The following is an 18,010-nucleotide window of genomic DNA, read 5'->3' as shown; positions in this document are numbered from 1 at the left end:
TTTATCTGGGCTTGGCTTCTACTTGGCTAGGGACTTCTTTAATCGGCATGGGCTTCTTTTCGTCTAGGGACTTCTAATCAGTTTCTTAAATCTACACGTGTTTTATACAATGAATTAGCTACGTTCAAGGGAGATGTACCTTCCTTGTCCATGAAATGCCTTCACCACTCATTTAATACGTTTTTAATTCTCAATAATATAATCTCAATAATGTGCCTTTAATAAATGCCCTTTAATAATCAATAATAATTCAATAAAAGCCCTTTAATAATCAATAATAATTCAACAAATGCCATTTAATATTAATATCAATATAATAATAACTTCAATATAATATGCTTCAATAATTCTCAATAATAAATCTCAATATAACTTTTCGTAAAATATAATATGCCCTTAATAAATTCAATATAATAATATGCCTCAATATTAATATTCTCAAATAATTCAATATAATATGCCTTTTTTAATAATCTCAGTATAATAATTCTCAATATAACTTCTCGTAGAATATAATATGCCCTTAATAAATTCAATATAATAAATTTCTATATAATATGCCTCAATAATAATATTCTCAAATAATTCAATATAATATACCCTTTATAATAATCCAATATAATAATATGTTTTACACCAATATACTTTATACTCGACTACTTAAATAATTCTTATATTCTTTTAATTTATGTTATATACGTTTGTGTAAAATTTAAATAATTATTTACTTACAATAATGCGGTGTTTTTTTTTTTTTGCTGGCATTCTTCACGGATGTGATGGTGCTGTAACGTTGATTTGTTTGTGTTTGGTTCTTCTTCGGAGTTGTCGGCAAGGAATACTTCAGATTTTCCTTGTCAACGGTAGCCTTTGATGGTTGCCGCCTTTGAAAGAAATCCTACCGGCTGTGCCAGTGTTACGTGCTGCCCCTTCAGGGATCCAGAATGATGATGATTTGAAATAAAATGGTAGTCAAATTAGAATAGTAAATGCAATGTTATTTATTAGAACAGAATAAATGTATAATATCGTCGTTTGTCATGCAGAATATGGCTGAGTGTGGAGTGAAGTAGCTCTTGTTGTTAACGGCTCTGGTTCAGGTACATCTGATTATGCTGTGCTCCTGGCGTCCCTATATACGATGTCGGCTCCTTTGATCTGGTTGGCGCGTGGACCTAGGTGTCCTTGAAGTTGTTATTCCCACAGTAAATGAAACTGCCGCCTCGTAATGGCAATTATGTTATGCCTGCTCAGTTTGATTAATTGTAAAGTACATTTAAGTGGTTTGCCGAAATGTTCCTTATATGGAATATTTTGCAACTACGAGATCATAACATCTCAAGGAGAAACGCTTCTGCCCTGAGGTAACAATTATATACCAACACGTGAATCGATTACTTATACATATTATATATTAGTACGTAAAGCTATTCCTTAACAATAAACCATTTACCAAATGTATTCCTACTACCTAAAGAATAGGTAGTATGCCTGTGATAAGCCAGGCTGCGCTAGATTAGCTCACGTACTATTTCCCACTCTACATCTCTCTTGAAGACACTAATAGGCCCGGCCCCTCCCGTCACCCGCCTCCCATGACGTTTTCAGTCCAGTGTAGTAGTCCGTGGTGCTGACATACCTTGTTAGTTATATCATGGATGCGCTAAAGCGAGTCTGGATAGAGTATTATAGACACAGTGTATAATATAGAAAACGTTTACTTCCACATCGTTGGGGTAAGCTAAGGGGGGATCAACTTGTTTACCATTACCTATTTCACGTATAACACGCCCCCCTGGAAACCGTTTTCAAGGCTATAATCACCCGATTCAGCCAATTTAAGGAGTTTCATACCCCTGGTATTTACGCGGCACGAAATATTGACGAAAAATGGATATGGCCGTTATGAGGCGCTTTTGTCATCCATCTATCTAATTACTTATGGGCGACGAAAGCGCTCCATAAAAGCCACATCCATAATTTGTCAATTTTTCGTGCCGCGTAAAGACGGACCAGTGAGGCGATCTATATAGTATTTATAATCAATGATAATATCCTAGTCCGCACTCTATAAGTACATGTGTAGTAACTAGCACTATCTATGTCAGGAAGATTAGTTAAGTTAAGATTAGTTAGTTAAGTCACTTAAGTCTAATGGCACGTTGTGTATAAAATTTACTAGCCATTATGACTAGGCTACTAAAAATCAAATTTAAATAATTAAAATATATTTGCATTTCAAAAATAATTATTTTAGTACGTTGCCAATAGACTCAACCAGAATGCGCTAGTAACAGCACCCGTTGACTTGTACCATTAGAAACATTTGAGGACCGGCATACTACTACCCCACTGTCATGAGTATAACAATTTCTCCCCTTATTAGTGTTAAAAAAGAGTAAAATCATACTAAGATCGAATATAAAACAGGAAAGTCTAAATTATTTTCCATTTCAATTTATATAGGAAAATAAATTAAATCAATTGAATTTTAACAGCCTTTAATCGAGGCACGGATCCAGATCGAAGATGGGAAAAATTTGATAAAATTTTTTTTAAAACACAAATACAATTATAACAAAATATTATAATTTATTCTTAATTTAAAAATGTTGTCATAATAGTAGGTATAAAGATAATCAATGTGATAAATAAATTGATTATTTAATATATAAAGCGACAATGTGAAAAGAAGTTTAGATGCTGTTTATTTGTTATTTAATGTATATTTATATTTATAGAAAATATGTCTGGGCGGGGCTGGGTACCTAGCCCCCCTGGATCCGTCCCCCTGCCTCAATCCGATATGAACAATATTACCACTGCTATTTTTATTTAATAAATTCAGTTGTTAATTTTTCAACATTTATAATATGTAGTTTTTGTAGTAGACGTAAGTTTTATTCAACTAATAAACTAGGTATTTATTTATATATCTAAAATGTTGTATGCTATTTGTTTAAATAAAATGTTAGTTACAAAAAGTAGTTGGCAATTTTCTATGTGCACAACCACCCCCCATCCCTAATTTCTATCGCCGACCCAGATAAATACGTCAATATATTATAGGCACAAGTGCGATCGTACAAAATATATGATTTTGGTATAAATTAATAATTATAATATATAAAAATTAAAAAGTATACCAAATGTGGTTTACCAAAAAGTTTCACTTCTATTTTCTTGCGACATCGATTACTCATAGAATCACTGTTAGTAGCCAGTAGGTACTTTCCGATCTCTAATTGTAATAGATAATTCTTGTAACTATTATAGATAATTATTCATATTCTCAATAGAGAAGTAAGACAGTCAGACAGTATTAAATAAGTAGGTAGATACATACATTTGGTAGGCCAGTCTTTAAAGAAAATATCATGGGGGATCTGACACTCAATTCTCCCATCCACGGTAATTACGCATTTACGCCACTGCTGTAGGCCTATATAAAAATTATAACTAAAAAAAAAAATCTACCATAACCATTAATGTATTGAAAATAATATAAACCTATATATATTTACTATAACAATAATTTTTATTTTCTAGGAACCTTGATAAAAGCCACGAAAGGAAATAAAATCCGTTGAAACAATACAATATGATAAATTATTGTATACACAAATTTAAAGTTGTTCTTCTATAGTATAATAATATTTTCAATCTTCTGTTTTACCATAATACTCTAAAACAGTCCAATGTATAATATAATATGATTATTAGTCCAAATTAAGTATATAGCTTCTAGATGTTATATGAACTATTTCAAATTTAAAGGCAGATGCGTTGTCATTATAAAATTTTAAACTCTTGACTTACCTTGTATAGTTTCTATATCTGTAACCATATCTATTAATGAGATTAACTGTGTTCACGTTTTGGCTTCTTGTATAATCTATTCAAAGGTGATCTACAGATTCCTAAAAAATAAAACTTAAATAAAGTAAACTTGAAAATATAATACAATTTTAGAAAGCTAGGTTACTTTTCCATTTATTAACCATCCTAGTTTGAATTCCATATATTGTGTTGTACAAAGTACACACTAATATTTTACTGCGCTCGTCATTAGCAATCTTAGAATCTTCGATCAATGCTATTGCTGTATTCAAAGTTTCGATAGCACTGACATATTCACCGTTAGTAGCATCAGTTACAGCACGTGCTATAGCAGAACTAGACACAATTCTATTTCTGTTAATAATGAAGCTTATTTCTGTTTCTGTCTTTTCTATTTCATTTGCCACGCCAGGTTCATAAGAATGTGTATAAAAGGGATGATAATCATCATATGAAAAGCTTTGAGATTTTAGAGATGTACTGGCGTGATTGAATAATGTAGGATCAACTGATTTTTGACAATGATCAATTTGATTTATTTGACCTGAATAGAATATAATCATGAAATTAATATATGTTTGGACTTAAGTTTTTAATACATTTTAAATTTCATGTTTTGTAATAATATAAAATACATTATTTTATTTTAGAGATGAGGTTTAAAAAACACTAAGAAATAAAACTTGAAGAACGGTTCCACTCACTAAGTGGAACTCCAGCTCCCAATCTACTTTCTTCTAATGTGACCTATAAAAATATTATTATCATTAATATTATTATTATTATTTGAAAAATATGACTTAATAAACTATAATAATTCTTTGTAGTTGAGGGTTTAATGCTTTCAAATAATAAAATAGATAGTAAAAAATAATATAATTATATAAAATACTTACAAAATGTGTACCCATATTTTGTTGATATGATCTGATCCATTCGTTTTCATAACCTGTGGCTTGTGGATACTGGTGGGGGGTTCGTATATAGCTGGCATCTGTAGACATCAGTGGCATTCTTGTATGATAAAACACACTTTGTGATGGGTTTTCTAATGAATTATCGCCAGGATTTCTAGACATATCCTCCTTAGAAAATTTATTGAACTGAGTTTCAAATTCTGATTCAAACTAAAAAATTCAAATTTGAGTAAATTTATTAATAATATAATATATTATATAATTATGTTAATAAAATATTAATTTGAAAAAGTAGACACAACATTTCCAATTACCATAAAATATGCACTTGAAGATGGAAATGTAACAACAGGTTTTCGTCCATGGATTAGTTCATTTGGTAATTTCTTTAAAGTCTGTTTTACACTTTTCTCTGATTCTAATGTAACAGTACAAAAACCTTTTGACTGGCCATTTCCTCGATTTTCAAAAAATTTAATATCAACGAAATCATGCACTCCAACGTCGATCATAGATCCCATTATATCTTGATCTGTTGTCCACTATAAAATCACATTTTAAGCGAATTGTTATTATAAATATTATGATTTAAAAGTTAAAATGTTTTTAAAAAGTTTTCAAACATACTACATGTTACAAGTGTTTAACTACTTGTCTATATATTCAATTTACCCAAGTTAAATTGCCAATAAATAATTGGTACAAATTGGAACAATTGTTGGTTTTCTTTGTCATGGAATCAATATGACCATATTTCTGTGAATCACCGTTGGAACTAAGTTTGAAGTAATCACTAAAATGCGTACCATGAGTTGTCACAAATTCATCCTAATACAATAAACAACATAATGGTTATTGATAAGTGTGGTGCTAATCATAGACAACTAAAATATAACATGTGAGTAGGTATTAATTTATGTTTAGAATAATGTGTAAGCATATGAGTAAAGTGATAGGGACTAGAGGCCCGTTAATGGATAGTCTTGGGAGGGACTAAATTGGGACCAAAAATATCACACGTTTGTGGGTCACGTAGTTAAAAAAAACAAGCTGACAAACCATAACGGATTTCCAACATTGGTAACGCAATCGGACACACATCAATTGACATCAATAAGAGTAATAATTATTTATACCATAGAGAAAAAAAACAACCATAAAATAACCAAATAGATAAGTATAGAGCATCGGGGAAGTAAAGGTACCTAAAAAAATAGGCATCATAAATTCCCTGCTCAAGCGGAGAGAAGACTATCCAAGCCATGTATCTACTATGAATCTAATCTATACTTTTATTTCGTAAATGTTATTATTAAGTAGATAGGTACCTTTTTGTAATGGGGACCTAGTCGATCCCTGTTTCGGTTGTAACGGTCCTGTTCTATGTCAATTTTATACTCCATCGATGCGTTATCAAAGTATCAAATAGCGGTCGAGAACACAGTCGCCGGTGTAGGTTACCTAGGTTAGGTACCTAACCTAACAGGTACGGCTGCTCGCCGAGATCCTGGTTTGAGCTTAGGTCAACTTCGTGTACTTATAACCTATATCGACGATCACCGGTAGATTCGGTATAATGCAGAAAAATGTATGTTGTAAATGGCAGACAACAATTTCTATAGGGCACAGGTGATGCTGAACTCGTGTATCTAAAGTTTATGTAGCGTGCCAGGGTAAACAGTGTAATCTAGTCCGGTGACCTTGCGGCGTCCTCACGAGGTAGAAATCCACGTTTTTTACGTTTTGTATTGACTACTTATAAGTTGAATCGGATTTCAAGATACTATCAATACTGCGAAATATCCTTTTGAAACATTTTATTCATGTTTATAATTTACAAATAACGGTAACATGACTACACTGTTTATAATTTACTGTATCCCCGTTTTTGTTTTGATTTATTTTTAACCAGCAAAGTATTATATCATGTTGCAATGTTATGAATTCTAATTTACTGTACAGTTTATGATTTTATGCTATAATATCTTAAATAGTACTAATAATGTACTATACCAATGTCCAATAATGGTAAATATATTCCGGCTCACGAGAGAACATTACCGTTTCACGCACATACGACAGTGACTGGTTCGAAGCACAATTTCCCCCACTTTGTGCCTCGACATTATAGGTTGTATATTAATATAAATTATAGCATCGAGTGTGGAGGAACGTACCGAACATTAATGAACCTTTGTCATTTGGGGGGGGGGGGGGGGGGTACTCGGATGCGTTTTGCTCGATATTCATAGAAAATCATGCGAATCGACCAGAATACCGAATTATTCTACGTGACCCAAATTCCTCATGCCGGATATTTATCACTACTACGAACACCCACTCTTAAGGACGAGAATATAATATATAAGGGAGACCATGACAAGAGCTTGTTAAACGGTTAGGGATACCCAAGACACTATTAGAGGCAGGTCATAAAACCACTCACAGTCTTAGTTATGAGTTTAGAGTCAGGTCGTAACACCGCTCACCACTCTACTATAGTTTACATAATATTGTGATTATATCATATATGACAAAATATAAACACACATTATATCCAAATACATCACGTATTCATTTTCCTGATTTGATATAGATGTAAACTCCCCCAGATGGCGTAACCTGTTGTCACTTTTGGCGGAGGTGGTTCTACTGACTGGGGAAGCACTATAAAAAAAAGCACATTTGTTATCGTGAGACGAGTAGGGTGAGTGGTCATCTGCGCTGTCATTGCGAGGGACCTAAGGCTTTCTTTAAGCCTTCTTTACGTGTATATTACATGAAAGTTGTCTTATTAAGAGTAACATGGGTTGTTGTTAGATTTTGTTTTGTTGCTTCCCTACCCAGTACCCTAGACTGCAGTGGCGTAGCCAGGGGGGGGGGGGTTGGGTGTTTAACCACCCCACTGACATTTCCCTCCTAATAAATATATTGTTTATAGGGTTCGGGACTGCTTGCATGTTTTATTGTAATGGTTGTAGATTATTTTAGATAAGTTATAAATTTGTCTTATGAAATGGCAAAATTAAATACAAAGTTTAAATTTGCATATTTTCCATTTTTTTTTAAACTTAAATGTACATAAAACTGTCGAGAAAAATCACAATTGGATAACATTGAAAAATATCTTAAAAAATTGGTTAGGTACAATAGGGCTAATTTTGAGATTTGAGGAGATCAAAGCATAAAACCAGTGGTCAAATTGGTGGGAGGGGGTGTGCGCAGGGGGACGGAGCTCTTCTATTATTTATATTTTTTTTTGCGTACCCCAACTAATTTTTTTTACTTGGGGACGGTACAAACTAATGCCCAAAATAATTTTTATTAAAATTTGGAGTGGATCTAAATTGTCAACGATATACATACCTAATGAATTTTACATTTTTTAATATAAAAATATTTTGCATCCTTTCTATGGTTTTGACTAGTTCAATCTTTTTGACTCGCGACCCACTGTTTTTGTAACAATGTTTTCACAACTCATGTCAACTTTGTAGGCCATGACAAAAAAAAAGACTTTAGCTGCTAGTTTTGCGTAATTTCCCGTGCATATAAGTGTGCTCAAAACATTTCCAAACAGTTTCAATAAACATTTGTTTAAGTTTGGGATCACAAGTAAGCTCAATTTATTGATCTTCTATGTCAGTAGACATTTTAACTGTCATTATATTATTTACTGTAAAATATTGTTCTTCAATGCATTCATAACTTATTCAAATTCATAATTTATAATAAAATTATTTTATATACTTGTTTTTTTTTCAAAAAAGACCTGTTACGAGTCACGACCTATTTTTATAGATTACGCGACCTAAGACTGGGTATGCTAATTTTTTATTATTGTTTTTTTATTTTATATCAGTATATCACGCTTGTTCTTTGCCTAGTTTAGTAGTTCGCAGATATTATGTTTATGTACCTACAATAAACTATTGTATTATCAAATATCTATAGACTATAGGGTTCACAATTGACATAGGTATGCGTCTGTACCACAAATTATAATTATTGAGATATTATCACTGATAATTGTAGTTTTGTTATTTCCTACAGAAATATGTAGGTATTATTTCTATCAAATTTCGACAAATAAGAAGAATATAAAATATAAATCCATATTCAATTACATGTTACATAGAGGCACATATATAGTTAAATATATTATATTTGGAAATAAAGTAAAAATTCTGTAATCAAGATGAAATGAAGTATTGGAAAATTAGGAATTGTTGAGAGGAGTGTAAGGAGGGAAATCCCCCCACGCGTCTGCGTTGAGTAATTTTGCACTTGGAACGCAGTTTATAAATTGTTGGATTGGGCTCCTCTACTAAATAATTTGGTACGTAAGATTTTTAGAGATGGGAATTTTACAGTAAATTTTTTTTCGGTAAATACATACATTTTTTAATACTGTATAATATATTTATTTGGTAAATTTAATACGAATTCAATAACATTTTTATAACTTATCTAACCATTCATTTTAACCAATATACCACTCGTCCACTACTTACTACAAGTATTATATTTATTTATATTATAAGTATGCCTCGTCGCACAAACAGGGGGGAGGGGGGCAGGGGGTGCTTAGCACCTTCAATTTATATAGTTATATTGGACTAAATATATTGTTTAAAGTAAATCAGAGATGATGGTGTTAAAAATTATCTTGGTAATAATTATTTACTGGAAGATCTCATGTGCATGATATAAATATAAGTAGGTAGGTCGTAGGTATAAAACTAGTTATATTTATATCATGCAATATGGATGTACCTAACTATAGCGTTGTTGTGCATATGGAGACAATTAAATGAGTGGTCACTCGAATTTTAAAACAGTTAAAAATATTTACTGGGTAAAAAAATTATCGGTAAATTTTACCAGGTAAATTTACTGAGCTCTCATTTCCAAAGATTTTATAGGTCTCTTTGTGATAAACTGTGTTTAAACTATAACTGACATCCAGATTCTAGATTCTACGAAGAAATGGAAATCAGTAGATAGGTACGTGTTTGTTTATTACAGTGTTCGCATATCACGTTATTCGTTATTAGTATTTTTATATTATTTTTTAAAAATGAATAAAACATATTACAATTTTGGTAATAAAAACTAAAAAAGTGGGTAAGTGGATGTTGCTCTGCTGTAAAGTAGGTTACAAGTGGGTCACTGTAATGAATGGTGTTAAATTAGAATTCAATGATATAATATCATTGTATAAGAAAAACGATTCTGAGCGAAAACGGTCCGTCAGCCTATGATATTACCAAGTATAGTTGATGATATTTTTTGAATTAAGTAAATTATATATAACCTATTTACGTGGAACCTAAGAGCCTTGTTTTCAATTTTCAATCCTTTGAACATTTTATACATTTTAACTACAAAATAATTATTAAATTATTAATTTGATACATTTTGTCAAAATTTGAACTTTAAATGCTTATAAAAAAAAATTGTGCTTATGTATTTTTAATATTTTTCAACTCCTATTAGAAAGATATATCAGGAGCCTTATATTAAATTTTCACGCATTTTTACCAAACAAATAACATTTTATTGATATTTATAGAAAAAAAAAACTAAAAAAATTGAAAACTGACAATGTCCATAAACAGCTCAAAAAGAGTCAAATAATTTTCAAAACTTAATCGTGTATAGAAAATACTAATACAAACATTCAGTGAAATTTTCAAGTATCTACAGTCACACGTTTTTTAATTACAACAGAATAAGAAATTCGTTACACGGGAAATCGAGTGAATATCAAATGTTGTAATAATATGAATTTCAAACGTTCATAAAAATTTAATTTGACTTTCTTGTAGATATTTTTTTTTTGATAAAGGTAGATAAACTTATGGATAATCTTGTATTACATGTTCAAATCTTAGATTGAAAAATAAAAACTTGTATGAATTCTAAACTCAAAATAATTTGCTTATTTTCGTGATTTTTTCGTATTTTGTCAAAATTTGAACTTTAAATGCTTATAAATAAAAATTGTGACTAAGGATTTTTAATTTTTTTCATCTGCCTTTGAAACAATAACCTAGGAGCCTTCTATTAAATTTTCAAGCTTTTTTACTCAACAGGTAAAATTCTATTAGTATTTATGGAAAAAAAACTAAAAAAAATGGAAATTGACAATGTCCGTAAACAGCTCAAAATAAGTCAAAATATTTGGAAAATGTTATGGTGTATAGGAAATGCAAACATTCAGTCAAAATTTCATGTCCCTACGGTCATTTGTTTTAGAGTTACACCAAAAACCAAAATCGATTTTCTCGAAAACAGATTTTGCGTAAAAATTCTCGTTTTCCTTAATTATCCTTTTGTTTTTCACGTCTCTTTTGAAAACTACTGGGGAATTTTTACTTTTGACCCCTCAAAGTACCAACTAGATTCCTATCAGAAAAGTTACTGTTGAAGAAAATCCAAGGTTTTACTGTCCTAAAAGGTGATGACAGACATAAAAAAATCTTGGCTCAGAATCTAAAAAAAAAAATAAACGCCATTGTAAAACCAATAGATCTTGGCTCCGCTCAGAATCTAAAATAAGTAAGTATATAAACATGATAAAAATAATTTATACACGAGTTTACTAATTTGTATATAGACTTATTAGTTATTACTTATTTATTAACCTAGTATTTTATGCCAGTATTTTTAAAAAATAAGTTGTTTTATTACTAGTTTAAAAATGTCCAAAACATGAAATATTAGTGCCCTCTATCCACCATATTAATCAATATAGGTACCTACCTATATTCAAATTAGTAAACTCGTGTATAAATTATTTTTATCATTTTTATATACCTACTTATTTTAGATTCTAAGCGGAGCGAGGGATTTATTGGTTTTACATTTTTTTTTTTATCCTGTACCTATACAAAATTTCTACTAGAAAGAGTGCTTTGATTTCAACATATAGTATCTTAATTTTTAGCAAATTGGATCAAGATAGTACTTTAAGTAGGTCATTTTTCGATTTTTTTCAATAGTTATTTAATGCTACGGAAAACCCACCGATAAATTACAAAAACCGCAAAATATGGGATTTAAATTTCTAACGCTTTATATAATAACGATTTTATTTATTTTGTTGTAATTTATAATATTAGTTCAATACAGGCCTATAATAAAATATAATAACAATATAAAATATCCAGATTGACAAATCGTCTCCGCTCAGAATCGTTATTCGTATACAATGATATCATATCATTGAATTCAAATTTAATACAATCCATTATACAGTGACCCACTTATAACCTACTGTACAGCAGAGCGACATCCACTTGCCCACTTTTTTAGTTTTTATTACTAAAATTGTAATATGTTTTATGCATTTTTAAAAATAATATAAAAAGCGTAACTGCAAATATTTAAGCAAATTTTGACAATTTTGACTACATATTTTGATAATTTTTAGTGTAACAAGTCAAGTCCCGAAATCTAAATTTATTTATATACGAAAACTGTAAAAACTTGATTTTAATCTATACTTAAACACCCCTGATTTCATAATCTTGGCTACGCCACTGTCCTAGAGGGAAGCTAACATATATATCGACACGATTTGGGACGTAACAGGATGTATCGAATAGTATAGGGCTAAAACAACTAGATATACTTAGTGATATTTTCTAAAAAAAACAGGAATAATTCCTATACTACACAGTACACGGGTTAAAGTAGCAACCCTAACATACGCAGTGCAGCCTTTGGCCGTTTAATCGTGCGACTCATTTCGGTACGTTTTTTCATTTGGGCGGCGGGTTGGGGGCAGTTGTCCGAAAAATGATAAGGCAGTTTATACCACAATACCATACCAGCATATACCAGCATATTACAGTGACACCAATTTGAAAAAACATCGTACAGTGATGCCATGCTAGCGGCACTCGTCGCTACGCTCCTCGGCGCCGTTGCTCCGCTCCGCAAATCGAAAATATCCCCCGACTTGCTGTGCAACACCACCTCAAGTTGGTCACAGGGTAACCACAGGTCAACCACCGTACAACCACTCTTATCGGTCTTTATCATTATTCGGACAACTGCCAGCCACCGGCAGCCGACGATTATTGATAACGAATAGAGTAAAGCGATTGGTCGTCCACGGTACCTATCACAATATATTTTACAGAGTCCTCCCGTCGACCGTCGTCGTTTATTTGTCGAGCCTTGGCGGATTCTTATTTTTCATTAGTCATTAATAATAGTGCAAAACAAACAATTCCAGACATCATAGATGGTAAGTTAATTTTGAAATATGTGTACAGCATTTTGCCGGTTCATCTACTGAAGTGTGCGAAACGGAATATATTATGCGTTCGTGAATTAAGGTTATAATATGACTTTAAGGTCTATGGTGTAATGACAACTTTGGTGTTCACTGATGTCGGATAGGTTTATTTCATCATTATGATTACCGATGACAAAAATGACCGATTATCATGACTATGATACAAATTTGTAATTATTACACTGAACTTTTATGCTTTGCTTGCTATGTGAAATTGAACATTTTAGAGTCTGGATGAATGTAATTCTCCAACTACTGTTACAACTCATAACACCACATTTTGCCTAATTACGGTTTACACTTTTACCTATTGTAATTATCATTACAACTTTAATCATATTCTATGATATTTTTCAAATTAAATAATATACTAATTGTTTGGTGTTTCTTATAGGATCGTATCATGCATAAACCCACAAAATTGGAAAGAGTCAACTTAAATGATAATCTATTGGATGGCGCATTCAATAACCGAATACAAGTTTTACCGGGTCAAATAATACAAAGTGTCAATGGGCAGCAACTGTTTATTCATTCCGCTGCTCAAAATGCAAGCCAACTAATACAATGTGGTTCACAGAACAATCAACAATTTCAGCTACTACCATTTTCCGTTTGTTTTTTTTTTTAAATAATTATTTTTATTTAAATACTTATCATAGTTATATATTGTTAATAAACAGTCAACACAACCACAATTGATTCAAGCTAATGGGCAAACATTTATTTTTCAACCGATACAAGTTGGTAATGCACAAGTTATTCCACAGCCAATGTGTATGTTTCACTATACAGATAATTAAGTATATAATGCATGTATTGACTAATAACTTTTTTTTTAATTCTATAAGTGAAGGTTTATGGTTAAGTTAAAAGTTAAGTAGGAAGTTCTATATTTATAATAACATAAATAACTGAATTAGTGAAAAGTTTATTTTTTTTCACTTTAAAAGTATTATTTATTGTACTATTAACATTGGTGTAATGGTGTTCCCATAGTGTATACTCCATACTCTAATTATTAGTTTAAAAAAATCATGAGTATATTGTGTATACTAAATACTTTCAAGTTTCAGTATTTGAAAGAAAAAAATAGTTATTGTTTTTGTGGTGGCAGATTCATGTCTTCATTGAAAACCAAATAATAATAAAAAAATGATGGAAATAATGCAAATAAAAATTTGCTTGTTATCAGTAAAGATGCATTTACAGCTATGTTGTGTCTCGTGTTGTTCAAGGGAGTGGTAACTATATTACAACTGGTAAAGTGGTAACTATATTGACTTAAAAACTGAGCTGTAGTCAATTCTGTTTTTTTTCGGTTTCAACTTGGTTATTACATGACACTAAATAAGTAATTTTTAATCAAAATGCTATTTGATCGACATGTTTGTGAATCTGGCTTAATACTCCCCCTTTATTATACCAACTGGCAACTACCAGAGTCATAGTCTGGAATTTAATATTTGTAATGGCGCATATGGAAGCCTTTTTTTTTAGCACCCTAAACTTTATTATTGAAATTATTAAAATTGTGATGAGTAGCTGAGTATATTTTCAACAAATTTTATGGGAACATCACTAATTATTAATGAATTATATTGTGGTATTTCAGATTAGGTCATGTTTATTTTTCAAATGACAATAAATAATTCACATTTAGATATCATTGGAACCCAGATTTATACGCATTTAAAAAGTGTGAAATTTGATGCAAATATGCAAGGAAAATGTGGCTAAATATGCAATTATATGCATAATGATTTATGTTATACATTATCAAATGTGATTTTTTAAGACAACCACATTTTTACACCAAGGAAAGTAGGTAATAGATATTCTATCAGAAACATAAAAACATTTAAATAATTAAAATGGTAATACTTTAAAATTTAAGTGCAATTCATATTTTATAATCCTAATTTTGTCTTAATCAAACATTTACAGATTGTTTAAAATTCAATGTCTTAAACTCTCAGACATTTTTTTTTTTAAAAAAGACAATGAAAATAAAAATAAAATAAAATCATCTGTAAATATAACAGTCTGTTATAAAAATAAAAGTTGTAAAATTGAGTTTTTGCCTTATTTGTGATGCACGTTGAAGTGACAACATAGTATGCTGGAACGCGGTTGTATGTGATTTATTGTTTTTAATATCTTATCTACACGTGCTCCGATCTCATGAAGTATTGCAAACATGACAATATATTAACAATATTTTTCAAAGAGACCCTGTCAACAATTTTTTTCTCCTTCAAAATTACTAAAATGTCTTTATCTTAAATTAAAATAGTTTATTTACTAAGAACCCATTGAATATGCAAAATATGCAATATAAAATTTGGTGTTTAAATTATATTACACCTTAAAAACATGGACCTTTTAAACCTTTTAACTGTCTAGACGTGCATACACTTAGTACAAATATGCAAATGTATATAATTCCTGGCTCTAGATAAAATAATTCAGTTATGTGTTAAACGGTGTGCAGATTGGTGGTATTTTTCAGCCTGGAAATATAAATTAAGCTGTGCACAATACACTTTTTATCTTAGTTTTTTTTTAATAAAACAAATTTGCAAATTTATGTATTATAAATAAATTAAAAATTTATAATTTAATGGTTAAATACAGCAATGCATAATAACACTAACCACTAGTTAAAAAAGTTTACTTTTAAAAATATGACACTTCTTTTGTAGTTCGTTTTTTTTTTGTATCCATCAACAAAAAAAAATTATAAAAACTATCTTAGTTCAATGAATACTACAATACTACATCTAATATTACATATTATAGAATTATTATAGCCTATATTTTTGTAAAACCATGTTTAAGGATTATTATCCTTAGAAAAAACATTTTAATATTTCAGAAACTACTTATTAGAATTTTGATTAAGATTCAGATGCATTAACATTTTCAAGAAAATGAACCGCTAAATAATTTGATATAAAAAAGTGGGGTTCTCATTTTAAAAATTGTTGGAACATCATAGAATACTCCTTAGGTAACACAAAAAATATCAGGAATTTTAAAATATGGTCTTTAGGTATACCTTAAGGTGGGCAAGTAGCTGTCGCTCTGCTATACAGTAGGTTACAAGTGGGTCACTGTAGTGGATGGTGTTAAATTTGAATTCAATGATATAATATAATTGAATACAAAAAACGATTCTGAGCGAAAACGATCAGTCAGCCTATGATATATTACTAAGTATAATAGATGATATTATTTAGAACAAAGTAATTTATTTACTTATTTATATGGAACCTTGTTTTAAATTGTCAATCTTTAGCTTTAAAAGTGGAACATTATATACATTTTTAATATTAATTTTATAGATTATTATAATCAAACAATTAACGAACACATAATTTTTAGCTTATGCACTTTGTACCTATGCTACTATGCCATAATATGGGAAATAACTAATAAGTGAGCTGTTTATTGTTCTGTCGAGCCTGTTAAAAATGTGTGCCGCACCAAACACAAAATTCTTTGTACGTCCATCTTAACATTTATGTTTTATTCAATTAAACCAGAAAAAATATTAAAATAAATGATATGTTTCATATAATTTAGTTATACAAAAAGTAAATATTTATTTTAGGGTGATTTTAATTTAAATAAAGCAAAATAACTTTTGACAGTCTGGGGTAGTAAGATTGAACTCCTTAAAAGTAAGAAGTTATGTTAAAAATTATTTTTTAAAAAAAAGCTTAAGTTTTAACACATTCAAGCCTGCCTTATATACCTTATATTCTGTATGGAAATCACCTAAACAGTTTTGTTTGTTACAATTACAGTAATTAACATAAATGGGAATATAATGCAGTTGGATAATACAATAACTAATAATTCTCTAAACGTGGTTACACAATCAGCTATAACCACTCCTATAGAACAAGTTCTTCAACAAAATAGTTTAATGGTATGATTTTATTATATTTGCCTATGTTTAATTTAAATAATATATTATTTATTTTAAGATTGTACCAAATAATACAATTAGTATTCAACAAGAGATACCTTCAACACTCGAGCCTGCCGAAGAAGCACCGTTATATGTAAATGCCAAACAGTATCATAGGATTATGAAAAGAAGGCAAGCTAGAGCAAAACTAGAAGCTGAAGGAAAAATACCCAAAACTCGACAAGTATATTCATAGAACATATATTTAGAATATCAACTTATTGATGCTATAAATTTTGTATTTAATTTTAGAAATATTTGTATGAATCTCGTCATAAACATGCTATGAATCGTATACGAGGAGACGGTGGTCGTTTTCATTCTGGATCAATGGAGAGAATAAATATGTCAAACATTGAAATTCAACAAAACCAACAGTATCAAAATCCAATAATCAAACATTGTTACTCTCTGGCTGTTAATCAACCATTTGATAACATATAATAAGTACAATTGTATAACAGTTTTATTTGTAGTACAAATAGCACGGGAATTGCACATATTATCTGGATTTTTTTTTATTTACTTAAAATAAGTTTAAAATGTAAAATTAATTAATTTGTAAGTACTTTTAATTTTTTTTTTTTAATTACAATTATAACAATATAGTTTTAAATACTGATCATACAATGCTCAATTTTTAAATATAATTTTTAGATGAATATAGAATATGGATTTTCGGGAATCTAATTATTAAAATGGTGCTAATTGGTATATTTAGTATTTATATATGTATATCTTTAAATGTTAAAATACATTGTGTGCTTATTTATTATTTTTATTGCGCTGTGACAATAAGGTCATCATTGACATACATGTTAAATGTTAATATAAACATATTTTTGCAACTTTAAAGTTTATATAATATTATAGCAAAGTTATTAAGAAAATATATATTGTACTTATCTATATAATTTTGATAAAATATTATAAAAATGTGTATTGGAAAGTATTATTTATTTT

General features: G+C 29.9%; 2 protein-coding genes across 2 annotated transcripts in view; one reads left to right on the top strand and one right to left on the bottom strand.

Moving 5' to 3' along the window:
* The window catches only part of LOC132935500 (nuclear transcription factor Y subunit alpha-like), a 53,025-nt gene extending 35,349 nt beyond the window's left edge, over nt 1–17,676 (top strand). The window contains exons 2-6 of the mRNA XM_061002074.1: nt 13,463–13,681; nt 13,752–13,845; nt 16,881–17,005; nt 17,064–17,231; nt 17,300–17,676. Of these exons, the coding sequence (XP_060858057.1) occupies nt 13,463–13,681; nt 13,752–13,845; nt 16,881–17,005; nt 17,064–17,231; nt 17,300–17,491 (798 nt within the window). The 3' untranslated portion in view covers nt 17,492–17,676. The remainder of the gene's footprint in view (nt 1–13,462; nt 13,682–13,751; nt 13,846–16,880; nt 17,006–17,063; nt 17,232–17,299) is intronic.
* On the bottom strand, nt 3,351–6,160 carry LOC132933792 (cleavage and polyadenylation specificity factor subunit 6-like). The gene is made up of 9 exons (XM_061000069.1): nt 6,086–6,160; nt 5,430–5,585; nt 5,072–5,299; nt 4,737–4,967; nt 4,545–4,587; nt 3,986–4,384; nt 3,820–3,920; nt 3,525–3,685; nt 3,351–3,442 (listed from the first exon to the last, which is right to left on the bottom strand). Exons 1-7 carry the CDS (start codon nt 6,158–6,160, stop codon nt 3,862–3,864), a joined length of 1,191 nt encoding a protein of 396 aa, XP_060856052.1. The 3' UTR covers nt 3,351–3,442; nt 3,525–3,685; nt 3,820–3,861.
* Nucleotides 17,677–18,010: the final 334 nt, after the last annotated feature.

Source organism: Metopolophium dirhodum, chromosome 1, assembly GCF_019925205.1.
Source record: "Metopolophium dirhodum isolate CAU chromosome 1, ASM1992520v1, whole genome shotgun sequence".
Classification (NCBI taxonomy): domain Eukaryota; kingdom Metazoa; phylum Arthropoda; class Insecta; order Hemiptera; family Aphididae; genus Metopolophium; species Metopolophium dirhodum.
The sequence above is the reverse complement of the archived record's forward strand: the minus strand, read 5'-3'. Positions and strand labels throughout refer to the sequence as shown.

Excerpts from the sequence above, each read along its gene's own strand:
- LOC132933792 (XM_061000069.1), bottom strand. The coding sequence starts at position 6,160 with ATGGAGTATAAAATTGACATAGAACAGGACCGTTACAACCGAAACAGG. Across the intron at positions 5,586-6,085 it reads TAGGTCCCCATTACAAAAAG|GATGAATTTGTGACAACTCA; the intron begins GTACCTATCTAC and ends TTATTGTATTAG. Across the intron at positions 4,588-4,736 it reads AAAATATGGGTACACATTTT|GTCACATTAGAAGAAAGTAG; the intron begins GTAAGTATTTTA and ends ATATTTTTATAG.